We start from the raw sequence: 17,475 nt of genomic DNA on the forward strand, positions 1-17,475 counted from the left end.
CTACCACTCATCTTTGCCCAGTTGTTCTTTTTTCTTAATTTTGAAGCTCTTTTTAACTCCTTGATCTAACCATGGATGGCGGGGTCTTCCCTTTAGAATTTCTCTTTATTGCAGGAATATATTTTTTTTCTGAGTATTCTGAAATATCCCGTCAGTGTCTTCCACTGCTGCTCTATTGATCTATCCCCTAGTCCAGTATCCAGTTCACATCAGCTAGCTCAACTTTCATGCCAACAAAGCCGCTTGTATTTAAATTTAAAATACTGGTTTTAGACCCTCTGTTCTCAGTTTCAAGCTGAATGTAAAATTCAATCATATTGTGATTGATGTTACCCAGGGATGCCTTTACTCCAAGGCAATGAATTAATCCTGGAATGTTATGTAATGTTATATTTAATGTAACCTGCTTTCTGTTTGGATTGAAGAATGTTTTACTTTAAGAAGCTCTCTTGAAACCATTTAATGAACTCTCCAACCAGTCTACTCTTGCCAATCTGACTTTTTCCAGTTTATATGCAGACTGAAATCCCTGATAATTACTGCCATCCCTTTTATTACAAGCATCTAATGTTTCTTTTCTCATATACCTGGTCCGACTTTGAGGTTGCTGTTAGGAGACATTTAGACTACCCCTACTTATTTCCTGACTTTTTCTCATTTCCACCCAAACTGATTTTATATCTGATCTGAATCAATGTATTTTTTAATTATTATACCAATGTTCTACTTGAATGCCTTACACTGTTCAATACCCAATATTCAGAACCCAATCTTTGCCATCATACATCTCCTAATACCATCAGATCATATTTATTTACATAAATATATACAGAGGAATCTCGATTACCAAAGGATACGGGCAGAGAGCATTTCGTTTGGTTAATCAAATTCCGGCTAATTGAATGCCAGATAATATAGTTTAGCCAAGCATCAGGACCTTGTGATCTTGCTGGATAATCCAATATTCGGATAATCGAATGCTGGATAATCGAGGTTCCTCTGTACTAACAATTATTTTACATTTTTATGAATGCTATGCACATGCAGATGTAGAGCAAAAATGAAACAAAGAACTGTGAATGACAGAGATCTGAAACAAAGATTGAAAGTATTGGAGAAACTCAGTCAGTCTGTAGCACCTGGAAAGAAAACCAGAGTTAACATTTTAAGTCCAATCACCCTCCATCAGAACGCTATCCCTTGATTTGCTCCATTTACCAAGTTTCATCCCTCACTCACATTGTTTCATTTAAGGCCCTGTCTACCTCTCCAGTTTTATGGTTCGCTGTGCTAGTTTCAGCACAGTCCCCACATTCCATGGCACTGATGCCTTGGAACTGGTGAACCAGCTATTCATTTCAATAATCTTAAGTGCCGTCTGTCGATTGGCAAGTGGCTCAGGTAATAATGCAGACATTATCATCCTTGAGATTCTGTATTTTTAATTTTGTCCCTAGCTCCCCACATTGTGAACAGAGCCTCCTTCCTTGTTCTGGCAATGTCATTAGCATCTACATGGAACAGGACCACCCCAAACTCCTGTCCAGCTCTGACCTGACGTCCCAAATGCTGGCAATGGGGTGGGAAAAATAGTTTTCTGCACTCACGCTCTTCACTGAACAGGATTGTCTTTATCCCCCTCGCTATAATGTCTTCTACTACCACACATTCCTGTTTTGAATGGCTTCCTGTGCCATAGTTGATAAAATATGGTGCTAGAAAAGGCATAACAGGTCATGAAGCATCCGAGGAGCAAGAGAGTTAACATTTTGAGAAGGGCACTTCTTCCTGTGCCATGGTGCCTAGCTCATCCACCCTGCAGCCCTCCTGCTTATCCAAGCCAGCAGCAAAAACATCAAACCTGTCAGATCATTCTCAGGGTCCTGTCTTCCTGTCCTCTGTTCCTCCTCTCCTGCTTCATTTGCAGTCACACCCTTCTTTCCCTGACCACCGACTACATCAAAAGTCCCTACCCTGTCGGATGTGATCACGTCCTGGAATAAAGTAATGTACCCCCTCCCAGATTTGTTGCAATGTCTGTTGTTCATAAACTCTGAGCCAAGGTTACTTGAGCAGTAACCATTTACTGCAGAAATGTTGGTCCTGGATTATATTGACATCCTGGAGTTCCCAACTATGACCAGTTCTGCCATCCTTTACGTGTTTCTTTGATTTAATGTATTTGTTCTGCATCTGAATAATTAATCCAATTATTTGTTTCCCTTTTTTTTGTTAACTATGCCACTGGTAGGCTTAATAATCTAATGAAATAATTTGTCAAAATGTATCTGAATCCATTTATCAAATAGAAGCCAGCAAATGTTTTTGAGTATAACACAAACCTCCAGGAGCTTTGTGGGATTTGTCTGATGTAATTCACTTCCTGGCAGTCAATGCTAACCTTAATTTTTTTTTAAATTAATCGTTCCTTTTAAACCATCTGCTGTTCAAAATCTCAAGCTAAACTGTGATTTTATAATCATTGCACCTATTCCCAAATGTATCGCATTTTCCAAAACCTGAATACAATGGACCTACGATTGGAAGTAAAAATAAGTATTGAAATAAGAAATACACAGGGTGATGTTAGATATGGGACAAATACATTTGGAATAAAAAGACCTGCAGCCACATAGCACCTTTCATGATCACAGAAAACTCAAAGTATTTTACAATTAAGTAAGTACTTTTCTGAAGTGTAGTTAACATTGTAATGTCAGAAATGAGCAGCCAATTTGCACACTGCAGGCCTCAAATACTGAGATATGAAGTTGGCCAATAATCTGCTTTGATTTGAGATGTTGATTTGAGGGATAACTATAAGCAGGGATAATAAGGATAATTCTCTTGTTCATCCTCAAAATGGTGCCATGGCATTTTTTTATATCTACTGGAGAGGGCAGTTTAACATCCCATCTAAAAAACATCACCTCCAGCAGTGCAAACACTTTCTCAGTACTGCACTGGAATATCAGCCTCTTTTTTGTTTCTGCTGCTGTACTGGATTGAGACTTAGAACCACACCCCTCTAAGACTGAAGTGTAGTGTTCCAAAGGGAGACATGACTGAAAAAATGATTTAAAAGAATGCAAAATGCAGTTATAGGAAAAAGACAGAGCAATTTAGGTACTTGATATCATGGTGATTTTCTCTATCTTAACATTTTGATTGAAGGGGGAACTTCATGAAATAATGACTCATTACAAGTCATTATTTCACATGGATTTCTAAGTGGGAGACAGAACATAACAGTTTCCAGATCCAGTGATGGATTGGTGGTTAGAGTCATTTCTGATTAGTAATATTAGCCTTGATGTTTGAAATGTCACAAAAATAATCTTGCAATTCAGGGAACACTCATCTCATGCCTTTCATGTAGATTGATGACAAAATGAAATAGTTTGAGTGGATCCTGTTCACTCTAAGCCTACTTTATATTCCTGCTTCATATATCTACTCTATGATGGGCTGCCACAATTGTTCATTTTCCCTGTGATATTTGTCATTATCATCATTTTTTCAATATTTTGGGCAGGTTCTCAAATTAGAACATGCTTTGTAGCAGTCAAGAAAGTTTCAGTGTGGGACTCTCTCTTATTACTGGTGATACTCTGCAAAATATTGATTAATGATAGATGGGGAACCATCGTTACAGGGTATGTTGCATGATATATATTAAGCAAGCAGCAGTTATTTGAAAAGTAATATAAAACTGTTAAAAACTGAGGCCACTTTGACACAAAGTGTCATGATGATGTGTTTCATTTGTTTCCAGGCTATGCCATCAATCCCAGCACGCTAGCCAAATGCAGTGTCACAGAGAGATGTGACATTTCTCCTAAATGCATTTGAAAAGGACATATAAGTTTGGGAAAGGAAGGGAAAGGGCATGGAACAGTTTTAAATAGGGTGCCTTCATATTATCACTGTGGATCTGATACTGTATAGAATAGAGATAAACATCAAACCAAGCCAAGATGGGCAAAAATTCAGATGCTCAGAAAAAGGCAAAAATCGTTAGTTTAGACTCCGATTTTTCTGTGAATTTAATAAGATCAGATAGTATAATTTCATTTGCAACATTTGGAACAAAATTAAGTGTGGACAGGATGAGCATCATTGGAGTGGAACTGTGTGGCAGGGTGATTGGAAACCAGGGCAGAGACTTTTGGCTGCTCCCACCAAATCCCCCTGATGCCAGGTTTCTGAATTGTATGTAGAGTCTGTGATAATGAGAAACCTCCATCACCAAGATGTAGGAAAGCCCCGTGGCTCTTATTGAATCCCTGAGATGCCACTGAACTGTGGGCTCATTAGATGTGGGTTTATTAGAGAGACCAAATGACGTCTTGCTGGAAGTGGCCAGGAATCCTGTATCCCTGTTTCTTACACTGGGAGATTGAGGCAGATCCTTTCCAGTGATTCAATGGACCCAGCCACCATAGCTCTTCTGTTTATTTACTTAGTGAATGTAAATCCACAAATTTTATTTGATAATCTCATTTGCTGAGTTTAAAGTGATTAATCTATCACATAGCCTGTAGAAGGAATACTCCATGATATTGTGCAGGGATTTGGAGTGTGGCCCCAGTGGTGCAGGGTAGGTGGGTAAGGGCCGTGGCTTATTCTATTTAACAAGGACACACTCATTGTGGTAGCTTGAAGGCTGCTTTTTGACAGATCAGGTTTGTCATAACGAATTTGTCTCTTACCTGATCTTCCACTCCTTTATCCAAAGAGTATTTGCTGTTGGATCTTACTCAGCTGGGCTGTTCCACTTCAGGCACTGGAATAGAAGACAGGCATAAAGTTGATGAACTATGTCATTATGGATTGTTTCAACAGTTTGTAGGTTTTTATCAGCCAGCAGATATGAGGGCTAGTTCTGCTTGCAAGGATAAAGCCAGGGGAGGGGTGTTGAATGGAAGGTTCAGATTACAATGTATTTGTTGTAATCCATTGAGTATCTGATATTTGTGTTTGATAAAATGTGCCGTACAATCTGATGTAGAGTATGATTGGACAAGTGCTGTGGCCTGCTGCAAATGTGTTGCTGGTCAAAGCACAGCAGGTTAGGCAGCATCTCAGGAATAGAGAATTCGACGTTTCGAGCATAAGCCCTTCAAAGGGCTTATGCTCGAAACGTCGAATTCTCTATTCCTGAGATGCTGCCTAACCTGCTGTGCTTTGACCAGCAACACATTTGCAGCTGTGATCTCCAGCATCTGCAGACCTCATTTTTTACTCCAAGTGCTGTGGCCTAGAGTGTTGTGGTAACGTGCCCCTTTCAATCCAACAAATTTGGATAATATGCTGTTTCTACATTTGGCCTTTGCTGATGTTTTCTTCAGGTGCTTCTAAAGTCCTGTCCTGAGTCAATCCCAAGAATATTGGATTGAGATCATGCTTTAGCCTCAAGCCATCCATGTAGCAATGCATTTTTTTGGGGGTTGAGGGTTGACTTTGTGAAGGTGGAATACCCTGCATATGGTTTTAGATGGATTCAATGGGAGACACCATGCACTGCAATAGTCTTTCATTGATGATCTGATCCAGGATGCAAACGGATAGAACTTGGGTGGCATAACTTGGTGTGAAAGGCTGCATTAAGTTCTGCCCTTGGATCTTATAGTGTTATTTATAAGCAAAGTATGAAACAGGAAGTGATTGAAGAGGAGGAGTTTCTGTGCTGAGGAGCAAGGAGTTGCAATAATTAAAAAATATAGCCACAGCACTAGTGAGAAGATCATATAGTCATGGAGATCTACAGCACAGCAAAAGGCCCTTCATCCCATTGCGTGTTTGCCAATCATAAACAACCACCTAACTATTCTAAGCCAATTTTTTAAGCACTTGACATTGTTGGAAGTTTACATAGACAATTTCCATTATAGATACGGAAAAATGAATTTATAATGGGAAGAATTGAATGAAAAAAATTGACTGTAGTAAGTTTTAGGAGACTGCATATTTTAATATTTTCTATGTATAATGAGGAGGTCTGTGATGCAAGGGGTAGTGTCCCTGTCTCTAAGCTACAAGCTCTAAGGTTGAGGTCCTCTCTGCCATCTTTGAGTTCCATCTTCCTTGTCCCATTTTTTGAACAAAGAAGGTGCTATCATAATGCATCCAAATATGTTGAGTATCACCTGGCAAATCTTTCCAACTCAGCAATAGCAAGTGGGTGAGAAATGTCTGCATAGTTGTGTGATGTTATGAAAGCTGGGGTATTACCTTCACTAACTACAGCATTCATGTAAAGATGCTTGTTGCCACAGCAACTGTGAGTGCTTATGCGCTGGGATGATTCCTTAGTTGGTTGGATGGCTGATGTGGATTGAATTAGTGCCAATTGACCCCATTCCATCTGCAGCAGGTTTGGGATCTCCTCTTTGTCCCATCGAGGTTATCGCACTGTGCATCACCAGGACTTCTTTCAGGCAGAGAGCTTCAAGGAGAAACACAGATAAAACAATGCACACCATGAATGAAATTTGATTATTATGACGATGACCCCCTCCATCAGCTGGAGAGTGAGGTGCAACCTCAGTGCAGCCTTTCTGACCTTCAACGACTTGACTTTGTGTCCTTCAAGCAGGAATGGTGGAAGGAGGAGTGGGGTTGGGGGGAGATGTGTGGCGGTAGAAGGAGGGAGTGAAGAAGATGATGAAGTCTCCACCCAACTATGCAGCCAATCTACATCCAAATTGCACCCTATGTGACATGCAAGTCCTGGATGAAGCAAAGCAATATATATATTTATGGTGTCTAGAACTATTTACTGTGGTCAGCCAATTCTATCCATCTATAAAATGCATTTATCGCTCTATGACACTCAAAGAGCCATTCACTGAAACACCTATGATTTTTATTAAATATCCTCATTGGCTGCTTAACTTTACAGTTTGTTTTTTGTGCAACTACACGAGAGAATGAAGGTCTCATGTTGAAAATTCCTCTTTTTTTTGTGGGCAGAATTGATATATTCATGTCAGAAAAATTCACTATATGCCTGAAAAATAGAGCCTTGCAGTCTTGCCATTGCTTTCATAACTGTGTAACAGAGAACTATATTTTTAGAGATGCCATTATCATTTTCTGTTAAATCTGCCCTGAATGTGTCCTCTATTTATTTCATTCATTGGATGTGGGCACTGTGAGCACTTCATTGCTTATCTCAAATTGCCTTTATTGCAAATAAGTGTCAACCACGTTATTATGGACCAGGCTAGACCCTCTCAAAATATTTTATGAAGGTAGCCCACACCCACACCCCAACTTTTTCTTATTTTAAAGGCAGATGTGAAGTGGATATTCCAGGAGTGATGCAGCTGGTCAAACCACTCAGCTTTAAGCAAAACATAATTTATTTAAACACTACAGTTACAACATGATCAAAAGGAAACAAAATTTAGAATAACTTAACTATTTGAAAACTCAACTGACTTAATACAGCAACTTAAATGAATTGGCACAGTTCCTTAGCTAACATCCCATAAACACACCCCTTGGCAAAAGGTAAATCCAAACACGGATTCTTACAGGCAGGAGAGATCTCACAGAGAGAAGCCAGTCAAGAATCATCTGCTGAAGCTTGGAAACTTCTCCTGGACTGTAGCAGCTTCTCACTGTTACATTGAAAAGAAACTAGAAAAAAAACTCTGAACTGGGACAACTGACCACTTCTCTGCCATTGTTAAATTAGTCTCCTGCCCACACATTTCGGCAACTCTGCCTTTACAACTTCTCTTTTTAAAAAAAACCCATGGACAAAATAACCTTGTTGAAGAGGTTGAACATCACTTTGGGTCTGCAGTCACACACAGGACAGAAAAGATAAGGAAGTCATTTTTCCTTCCCAAAAAGACATTGCTGGTCTAGATTTTTTAAAATAACAATGGTAATCATTATGCTAACTTTTTAAATTCCTGATTTGAACTGAAACATCACCGTCTACCATGGCCGAATTCAAACCCATGTCCTAGAATATTACCTTGGGGTTCTGGACTACTAATCCAACAGCATTACCACTACCCATCACTGTCCAAATTGTCAATGATGTTCTATAGTACTATTCCTTTGTTTCATTCCTTTAAAGTTATTAACTTAATGCATTGATAGATTAATATAATAATTGAAAATTAAGATACAAGTGGAAGATACTGGAAATACTCAGCAGGTCAGGCAGCATCTTGTAGAAAGAGAACTAAGTTTACAAGGAGAACATTGAAGTAAAGGTCATTGACTTCAAACATTAATTCTTGTTTTTATCTCAAATTCTGCCTGACCTCCTGAGTATCTCTAACATGCTCTGTTATTTCAGATTTGCATCACCGGTTATATTTTGTTGTTATTATTAATAATTGGGGAATTTGTTGATTTTCCATCTCTGCAATCTGAATTTGAATCAACTCAAAATAATAGGATGAAGGTTTGCTCTTCTATGTCTTATGGGAGTTAACATTGCCTTTTATTCTGCCTTGGGACCCTGCAACCACATGGGATAAACTGTTTTCTCATTTCTCCTCCCCCAACTTTATTCCAGCCCAAAGCCTTCAACTTGGCAGTGCCCTCCAGACCTGTCCATCTCTCCCCCCTCTGACCTATCACCTTCTGCCTCACCTTCATCTACCTATCACTTTCTTAGCTACCTTCCCCCAAATGCCACCCCCTCCCATTTTGTCTCAGCCCTGACCCATAAACCTTATTCCTGATGAAGGGCTTATGCCCAAAAGGTCGATTCTCCTGCTCCTCGGATGCTGCCTGACCTGCTGTGCTTTTCCAGCACCACACTCTCGTCATTGGGCTTTTTCCAACCCAATTATTAGTGGGCACAGCAGAAAAGCTCTCATAATTTCATGTTAATTTATATAAAATTGGTAATTCTATCAAAAGAGTCTAAGCGATGCTGAAATAAAATAGAGTTAGTGTACAAGCCCGCAATGATTTGAATATTGGAAGAGGCTCAAAGGATTGAATTGTGTCCTCAATTCCCGATGCATAGAAAATGGAGAAATGTCACACTGATCCATCAGAGATGTTGTTCATCATTTGCAGCCAAATAGTTGTTTCACAAACTGAATTTATTATTGATGATCTGGGAGTGTGTGATGATGGTGTTCCATTTCCCAACACTAACACCTTCCATCTTTCTATAAGCTCATTAAAAAAAAGAGAAACAACTGTAAAATTGGACACTTTATTAGCTATGGTGTTCCCCACATGGTAAGACAGAAAGCATAACTCTCATGTTCTGTCTTGGCAAAAATCAAATGGATGATTTTCAAATTTCTATCCACCCCTTTTCTCAGGCACTCAAAGCCAACTTTTCCAGTTCTCAGGCAGATCTTCAAATGGATGTAGAAAATGGTTGCCTGCTTAGATAAGCTTGTCAGAATCCTGCACCAGTTGCGGGAGCCATTTGCAACTTTCATGACTGCATGGTGTTCATTTTTGCAAGATGTTGGACTGTCTGATCATGATGCTTCTATCTTAATGAGCCTGCTGGCAGCTCCTCCTGACAGCACTCTTCACTATTTTTGAATTGAGTGAATATTTGTGAAGCTAGGAGAATTCAGAATGTGCCTCATGGCCCTGCATATAATGTGGTTTCTGATCCACTGACACACGCTCTTCTGATTTTATTAATCAGAGATTATTCAGCTCAATCATGGAGCTGTTGGAAACCCTGCTTCACTGCATCCCCTGACTGTTCCCTACCAGTATACAGTGGTAGTCGCTATTGAAGGTGGCCTGCCAAACTCATGACAATGGTGACCACATTTGAAAACGGTTCTGCTTCCAAGCCCTGGCATTAAGCAGACATGTGCCAACTCTGCCAAAGTTAAGATCAGTGATCTGTCCCTCCATTATTTTCCCAGAAGTTGACACAGTTCTGTTTGGCTTCGGGAATGTTGCTCAGTTTAATTAATTTAAAAGAGAACTTTGCACACAAATGATACCATCAAACTGTTTTGAACTCTAATTTGTTGTTTCTCTATAGGAAAGAAAAACTCTATTTTGCTGCACAAAGTCCAGCATGATTTAAACTCGGGTGTCTTCAACAACCGTGAGAATGAGATTATCCAGGAGATTGTGAAGTATGATCGAGAGATGGTTCAACAAGTGGAACTTCAAAGGCCTCTTGCCATGTCCCACACACCTCCATTTCATGGAGGCTCCATGTTCAATTCCCAAGGCCAACTTGCTAACAATTCGGCAATTGCTACTCTCCAGCAGGCTGTAGCTATGAGCTTCTGTCCTCCATCTACAGGCCTTTTTATTGGGTCTGTAGGTGTGCAATCACCTAGGACAGTCAGGCGGTTACAGCCTGTTCAGAGTGCAGCAAGCCCACTTTCAGTGTCTCCTGGTCAACAATCGCAGACACAACAACAAGTGGCTTCAGTTTCGCCATATCCTTCTGCTGTCTCCAGTCCTCCAAACCAAAGCCCTCTAACAAACCGAACTTTCCAATATGGATCACAGGCTCAATCAGGCTCGCAGCTGTCACTAACACAGCAAAAAGCACCCAGCCCTCCCCAGCGTCCTGCAGCTCATAAGAGCACACAGGCACTGCATACGAGCAGCTTATCCCAAGAGGCAAGACCACTGTCTGCTTCCCAACCCTCATTGCCTCATAATATTTCCCAGACAGTAACCTCAAGTCCACCACAATCAACCAGAGAATCAACATCATCAATAGGAGGTCAGATGTCTGTGCAACCAAGTACAGGAGCTCTCCAAGGATCGATTCGAGGACCTGTCCCACCAAGGATGACCCTGACACATCAAATGTCCACAGGTGCAATGTTTCAAGTGTCACCAATGGCCGGTGCACAACAGGACTCAAGTGTTCCCAAGAAAGATTCTGTTGTATGTGTTACAGAAAAGGACACAGGCAAATCAAGGCTTTCCTCCAACTTGTGATGTATGGGTCACCGTAATCTTTTGTGGTAAATAAGAAGCTTAAGTTTGAGAACAGTTAATAGTTGGTTGTGTGATTGAAAAAGAAATGCTGCTGGTTACTGCACATTCAAAACGAACTGCACATTCTGCCCTTAATTGCCATCTTACAGAAATTCTACATTTGTGCAAGAGTTCAAAAATCAAATGTCTGACAAATGGAGATGTGCATAATTATATCAAAGGATGCTGAGCTTATCAGCTTTTATTTCTTTTATCAATTTGTCTGTAATAGATGCATTATAAGTATTTAAACGCAATATGTGATTTTCTTCAGAAAAAGATCTTATTGTGGTATTTAGTGTGATGATGTTGTCTTATGTATTGTTGTATAGTTAGATGTAAATGGTTACCCCAATGCAAATAATTTTAATGTCTTAAGAAATTGCTGCTACACCATAATACAGCAAAACAACCAGCTTTTAACCTCCATTCTTTTTTCAGGGTGTTTATGCTAGGAAACATTTTTATTTTAATACTAAAAATGAGGAATGTTTCCAATATGGTTTTCCTTGTGTGATGTAACAGAACTATTCAGTAATGCAGTCTGATTTACCCCAGACTATAGGAAACAAAATCAACTCTTAATTTTCTGTTGAATATTTTTGAATACATTTAGTATCTCGATAATGAATGGATTTCTAGTTAATTAAAAACATTGTCCAGTGTTACTGTAAATGTAAATGATTAATTACTGAATCTGGACACTGAAACAGAGATTATGTACATACCATTAGGACCAAAAGTAGTTTAACGTGAAACTACATAGACAATTGCAATGGTGGAATTCAATATTTTCCTCATTGAATGAGTGCATGATGTAAGAACATCATCCAACAGTCCATACAGGGCATTGGCATTGCTATAAGGGAGACATAGTGATCATCAAGTATTAATGATAAACTGATGTCTTCTCATACTTTAATGCACAATACAACAACTGAATCAATTAGCTGAATCATCCCTTTTTTATATGTTAGTTGAACTGAACACATCACTGCAATAAAAACTTTGATTGACTTCACTGATACTTCCCACGAGGCTTGTGACTGGCATCACAAAGTTTGTAAGACATTGTCATTTTATATTGAGCTTTAGTCAAATGCAAGCACAACTGTACTTTTGGGTTTGGTATTATCACTTCCAATGCCCAGAGTATGGAGTAATTAGAAAATAGGTAAGTGCTTTAGTTGTCCAGTGCAGTTCTGTAAGATCATTTCTCATGAGATTTGATCAGTTCATTTTGTTTTGACAAGATCAGCATCATTGTAGTTAACTTATTGAAGACTGCAATTACTCCAAATTACATCAATTACTATTTTGTGATGTATTTATTAATCAAAAACATATGTATTAAGAAATTTCAATGTTTCTCTAATTGTGTTCTATTACATTCGTATAGATATTGCAAAAGGGAGTGAGCGTAGTTAAAATACTGAAAAAATCTTTCAATGTTTCATAAGTGTTTATGAAATCTAGAATCAATTGCTTCTCTGAAAGGAAAATAAAATAATTTATTTGCAATAGAAATGAAATGAAACCAACCTGGGAAGCATTTAGATATTTTTTGTTTCTGAGGAAAGATTTAACACACTGATAAAATTGCAGCTTATCACCTTGCTGAGCTATCATGGCCTTTATTGAGAACGTAGCTGAATGTAGATGATTGTGTTAGGTTATAGCTCATAACTAACCAGACTGTAGTCATTGCAGCCATATCTTTAGTATAGGAAGAAGTAACCACTAGGTACTTTTTTTGAATGTATAAATGTAAATGGGCAAAGATTGTTCAATCCCTAAAATAGAAAATGCTTCAACCATCTTCCCTTCCTTAGAATGACATATTATTAGAAATGCTCCATCCTACAATGATTTTTCACAACCTTTATGCAATAAATGTTTCAAGCTTTGTTTTCTGGTGCTTCCATTAAGTACTGGAAATGTGCTATCTTTCATAAATTGTATAAAGCCATAATATGTTGCCATCTGCCTTGTTCTTCAATCTAAGCTGTATTATATGATCATTCATTCACAGTGGGATCTGGCCTGGGAAAAACCCTTTAAAAAAAGTTAAAACAATAGGCAGCTATGGGTGACATGGAAGAATGCATGATTATGGCTGGAGGTGATGAAAGAATCCTTATTTAGAGGGTTTAAGCTGTATACATTACTGTAATTATTCATACTGTGTTTTAAACAGCTCAGTTAATGGGGGAGTCACTTTGAGTGAAACTAATGATGTAAATTCTTGTCTCAAAGAAATTCAGAATGAAATAACTCTCCATTATTACTGAATTCACAGTTTCTGAAATTTCTGAATTAGTCACCATTTGCACTAGTAGTAAGCCATACACATTGAGCCGTCATTTCGATTTTTATTTCTCTCACTATAGCATTCTTGTTGTCTGAGGGTTGCTAATTATACTTTAGCTTATCCAATAATCATATTATGAATATTTAATAGTTTTCAAGACAAATTAAATGGCTTGTTTAATTTGTAAAATAATTGGAGTTGTTTGTTGACCAGCTTGTCTCATTTTAAAAAGGAAAACTGTTTGGGAAGGGAAAACCAATATGCCATCACCACTCCGATCCACGCTTACAATGCCAGCTACTGAATAACTTTTAATTTGGATCCATAATACTTAATTCTTGATTGTATATGTGCATGGTCACAACTGAAGGGTAATCATGGCTTAATTTTTTTTTCATACTCTCCACATTGCATTTTCCTCATGGCTGCAGCCCACAACACCTTTGTTGTGGCTGAACATGTATATTTATTTATATAACACAAGTTCCGCTTTAATTTCAGTGATTAACTGCTTTGAGGTGCAAACAGCCACAACTGGTAACTTCTTCTTAATGTTGTTGTTGAAATTCTGATCTTAATTGTTTTGCAATCAAATCTATTTATATGCAACTAATTCAAAACAACTTCCTCACCTAAATAAATAGCAAGTACATGTTAATCTTACATTAGTTGTTTCATGAAGACAGACACTTCACCACCTATAGCAACTCCTTAGCCTTATACTGCTAAACCATGTATTGCACCATGTATGCACTTCAGGTACATAAGAGGGTAGAGATTTTCTTAAATGCTTAAATTGGCAATCTTTTCTTGCAGCCTTTTTTATTCATTTTTGCAGACTTTGTATCTGATATTGTGCTTTTTCAGTGTGCTCTGTGATTAACTAATATGTAATTGTGTAATATTTAATGCCTGCTCAGGAGTTGCATTGACATCCAGTAAATTTAATAAATTCAGTCTCGTGTAGAGAGATGCAAGTCTGCACACTGAGACAATTGTAGAATCTTTATTGAACATTCGTATTGAATAGAATGTCTTTTCTTGCACTCATTTTGTCAGCCATACAGGCATTCAATATTATGTACACTATCTCAAGTAGTTAACTGTCTGTAATATAAAATGTAAGAAGGTTTGAAAGAGTCATCTTATCCTTTTAGAGTCTGCCTAAAATGTAATAATGCAACAATATTTCTTGAATGTTGTATGTTTGGACTGTAAAATAATGTATAGACTAAATGTATTGTCCTTTAGTTCCAACAAATGACACCTTTTATGCATAGTTTTCTAGCCTATGGAAGAAAAGGAAAAAATAAGCAATGTGGAGTGTTTATATTCCCAAATGCAGGTAATTTCTCACTGCACTTGCAAAATTTCAAGTGTTCATGTTGCTTTTGAATGTCAATGAAGTTTTTCTATTATTTTCGTGGATTTAGTAGACTTAAGCTAGTGCCTGGCAAAATCAGAATATTATCAATGAGATAAACGTATCAATGGGTGAATGTATATTGCAGCAACATTATTTTTTCTTTTAATGTGTTTTATTTTTCTTTCAAAGAGATCTTAACTGAAGTCTTGATTTAGCAGAAGTCCACCTTGGCTGCATTCCACATTGGCAGCTGTTTAACTAGATAAAACTTGTTTGCCACCTTAGAACTTGGTCCAATACTTGTATGCATGTTACATTCCTTTGTATTTTTCTAAATAGATAGGGCAACATTTTGCTAAAGTGTACAATCTTCTATTATTTCCAACTATGTTTAACAGATTTATGCTTTAATGTCCGAGAAAGAGAAAATTGTAGAGTAAATTCATAACGGTAATGTTTCTATCCCTGAGTTAGACTGTCACAGTGAGCGGGAGTTGCAGTATCAGTTGCAAGTAATGGACTAATGTCCTGCAGAGGTTCTTGTACCTGATGGCTGCATGTGACTTTCTTTATTTAAAGTAGGTGGCACTGTTAAGTTGGTTGGTTGGCACCCACCAAGGAAAGAGAAACAGACTTGTGTTTGTACAATACCTTTCCTGACCTCAAGAACCCAATAAACAGCAGTTACATACCTTTGAAGTATAATGTTGGTTCCAGTGCTGGAGATATGCAAAGTTAAAATTCAAAATTTCAGTTACAGTAACCTAGTGGTACTAGATTCTCATGTGAGACTTGAATTAATTTTACCAACAACAAAGACTTATACAGTATTTGCATAGATAATTAGTGAAATGTTCCAAGGCATTTTTCAGGAGCATGATCAAACCAAGCCATATAAGTAGGTATTGGGATAGATTGGTCAAAGAAGAGTAAGAAGCGATAGAGAGGAAGTTCCATACTAGTTCTCAGCTACTGTTGGAAGGTGTGGCTACCAATGATGAAAATCAGGGAATGCAGAAGAGGAAACCATTGGATGATTGCAAATATTTTCAAAAGGTTATAAGGCTGAGGAGGGTCAAGACAAACAGAGCAGCAGAGCCATAAAAGGATTTGATAACCAGGATGAAAATGATCGTCAGGATGTTGCCTGATTGGGTGCCAATGTGAACAACATTATTTCTAATTTCTTTATATTGTGCATGGCTACTCATTTCAGTGTGCAGAAACTTTACATTTTTTGAATGCTCCCTCAAAAGGGCCATTTTGTAGTTACCTTGGTCTAGGAACACAAAAGAGTTGCTGCACAACCGTATTGTCACAAAGCTTGGAGGGTCATTAGTAATAGAAGCGTGAGATTTGGTGTGAATTATGATACAGGCAGAACATGCCAGACAAGTATAGTACATTCTTTGAGTTTGTTTTACACTTTATGGGAATAAACAATTTAATGGATATTTTATTGGATTGTGAAGCAAGTTCTCAGTTGTATCATCAGACTTAATACACAATTTGTCAATGTAGTTCATTATTTAAAGTAGCATTCACACTTAATGACCTATATTAAAAGCAATTGCATATTGCACTTCACAATCATTGCATTTGAGAGCTACTACTGTAGTGGTCTCATATTTAAATGGAATACATTTACTTTTACCTTTTGCTATTCAAATTTTAAGTATATTTGTGTGATGTAAATGCAGAATAAATGATTAATTCTATCCCATTTTGGCATTAAATTAAACTTGTTCCTTGTGAATCATCAGAGTAACTTGTTTCAATAAAGTAAACCACACCTGCACCCTTCATTAAATATCTTCTATTTAGTATGAACAAGTAAAATATAGGGCCATATGAAAATTTTAGTTCAGTGGAGATGTTAATACATAAACTAACACTCCAATTAAGAGTGCAGAGAAAAACTTGAAACAAACCTATTTGGTGTTTTAATATGTTTATCCAACGGCACAAATTCAGGGTTTAGATCAACAGAAAACTTTGCTGAGACTTTGCTTTTGTTGTCTTAAATAGAATTAATCAAAAAAGTAATACTTTCCATATCCAAATGGAAGCAATCAGCTGAAACTGCATACTTTAGCAAAGAATGCCTTGGTTTTTAGTTTTATAGTTTCAAAGGAATTGTTTTATTTGATTTTTGTTCATTGATAGGATGAGGGTATTGCTAGCTAGATCAGTAATTGTTGTCCATCCCAGTTCCTCTTGAGAAGTGGTAGTGAGCTGTCTCCTTGAACTGCTGCAATCTTTGGGGTCCGGGAACACCCATTGTGCTCTTAGGAAGGGAGTTCTAGGATTTTGACCCAACAACAGTGAAGGAATGGGGATGTAGCTCCCAAAACAGTATGGAAGGGATCTTCTAAGTGGTGGCTGAATTTCAAATCAAAAATGCAGTCTTGCTCATGGAAATGGTGTCAACATTTGCTCAGCTAATACGTTTCATGAGTTTTAAAAATCAAGAAAATTTGTAAATAGATTACCAAGCAATAACTGTACAATAATACTGAATTCAAAACAAATCTTAGGTGGACTTCAATAACATCCATCTCATTATAATAACTGCAACCCAGTCATAAAATTGTGCATGTCATGGGGTTTATTGACTCTATTGTTAAAATAACAAAGTTACTAATGAGAATCACTCCACTAACAGCCTGTGAGATCGCAAATCCAATCCAACATTAAAACATTCACTGACAGTTATATTTCAATCATGTTTACATTTCTGCTGGCTTTGGGAGTTTCATTGTGATAATAATGAAATTGTATCAAATATTACATCTTGCATTTGGAGTGGACTGCACTGTTTTTATTTATTTTT

At 37.7% G+C, this 17,475-nt stretch overlaps 1 protein-coding gene across 1 annotated transcript in view; it reads left to right on the forward strand.

Moving 5' to 3' along the window:
* Positions 1-10,926, forward strand: part of hcn2b (hyperpolarization activated cyclic nucleotide-gated potassium channel 2b) — a 111,020-nt gene extending 100,094 nt beyond the window's left edge. The window contains exon 8 of the mRNA XM_060846061.1: positions 10,004-10,926. Coding sequence (XP_060702044.1) covers positions 10,004-10,926 — 923 coding nt within the window. The remainder of the gene's footprint in view (positions 1-10,003) is intronic.
* The last annotated feature ends 6,549 nt before the right edge of the window (positions 10,927-17,475 follow it).

This window comes from Hemiscyllium ocellatum, chromosome 28 (assembly GCF_020745735.1).
Source record: "Hemiscyllium ocellatum isolate sHemOce1 chromosome 28, sHemOce1.pat.X.cur, whole genome shotgun sequence".
Classification (NCBI taxonomy): Eukaryota; Metazoa; Chordata; class Chondrichthyes; order Orectolobiformes; family Hemiscylliidae; genus Hemiscyllium; species Hemiscyllium ocellatum.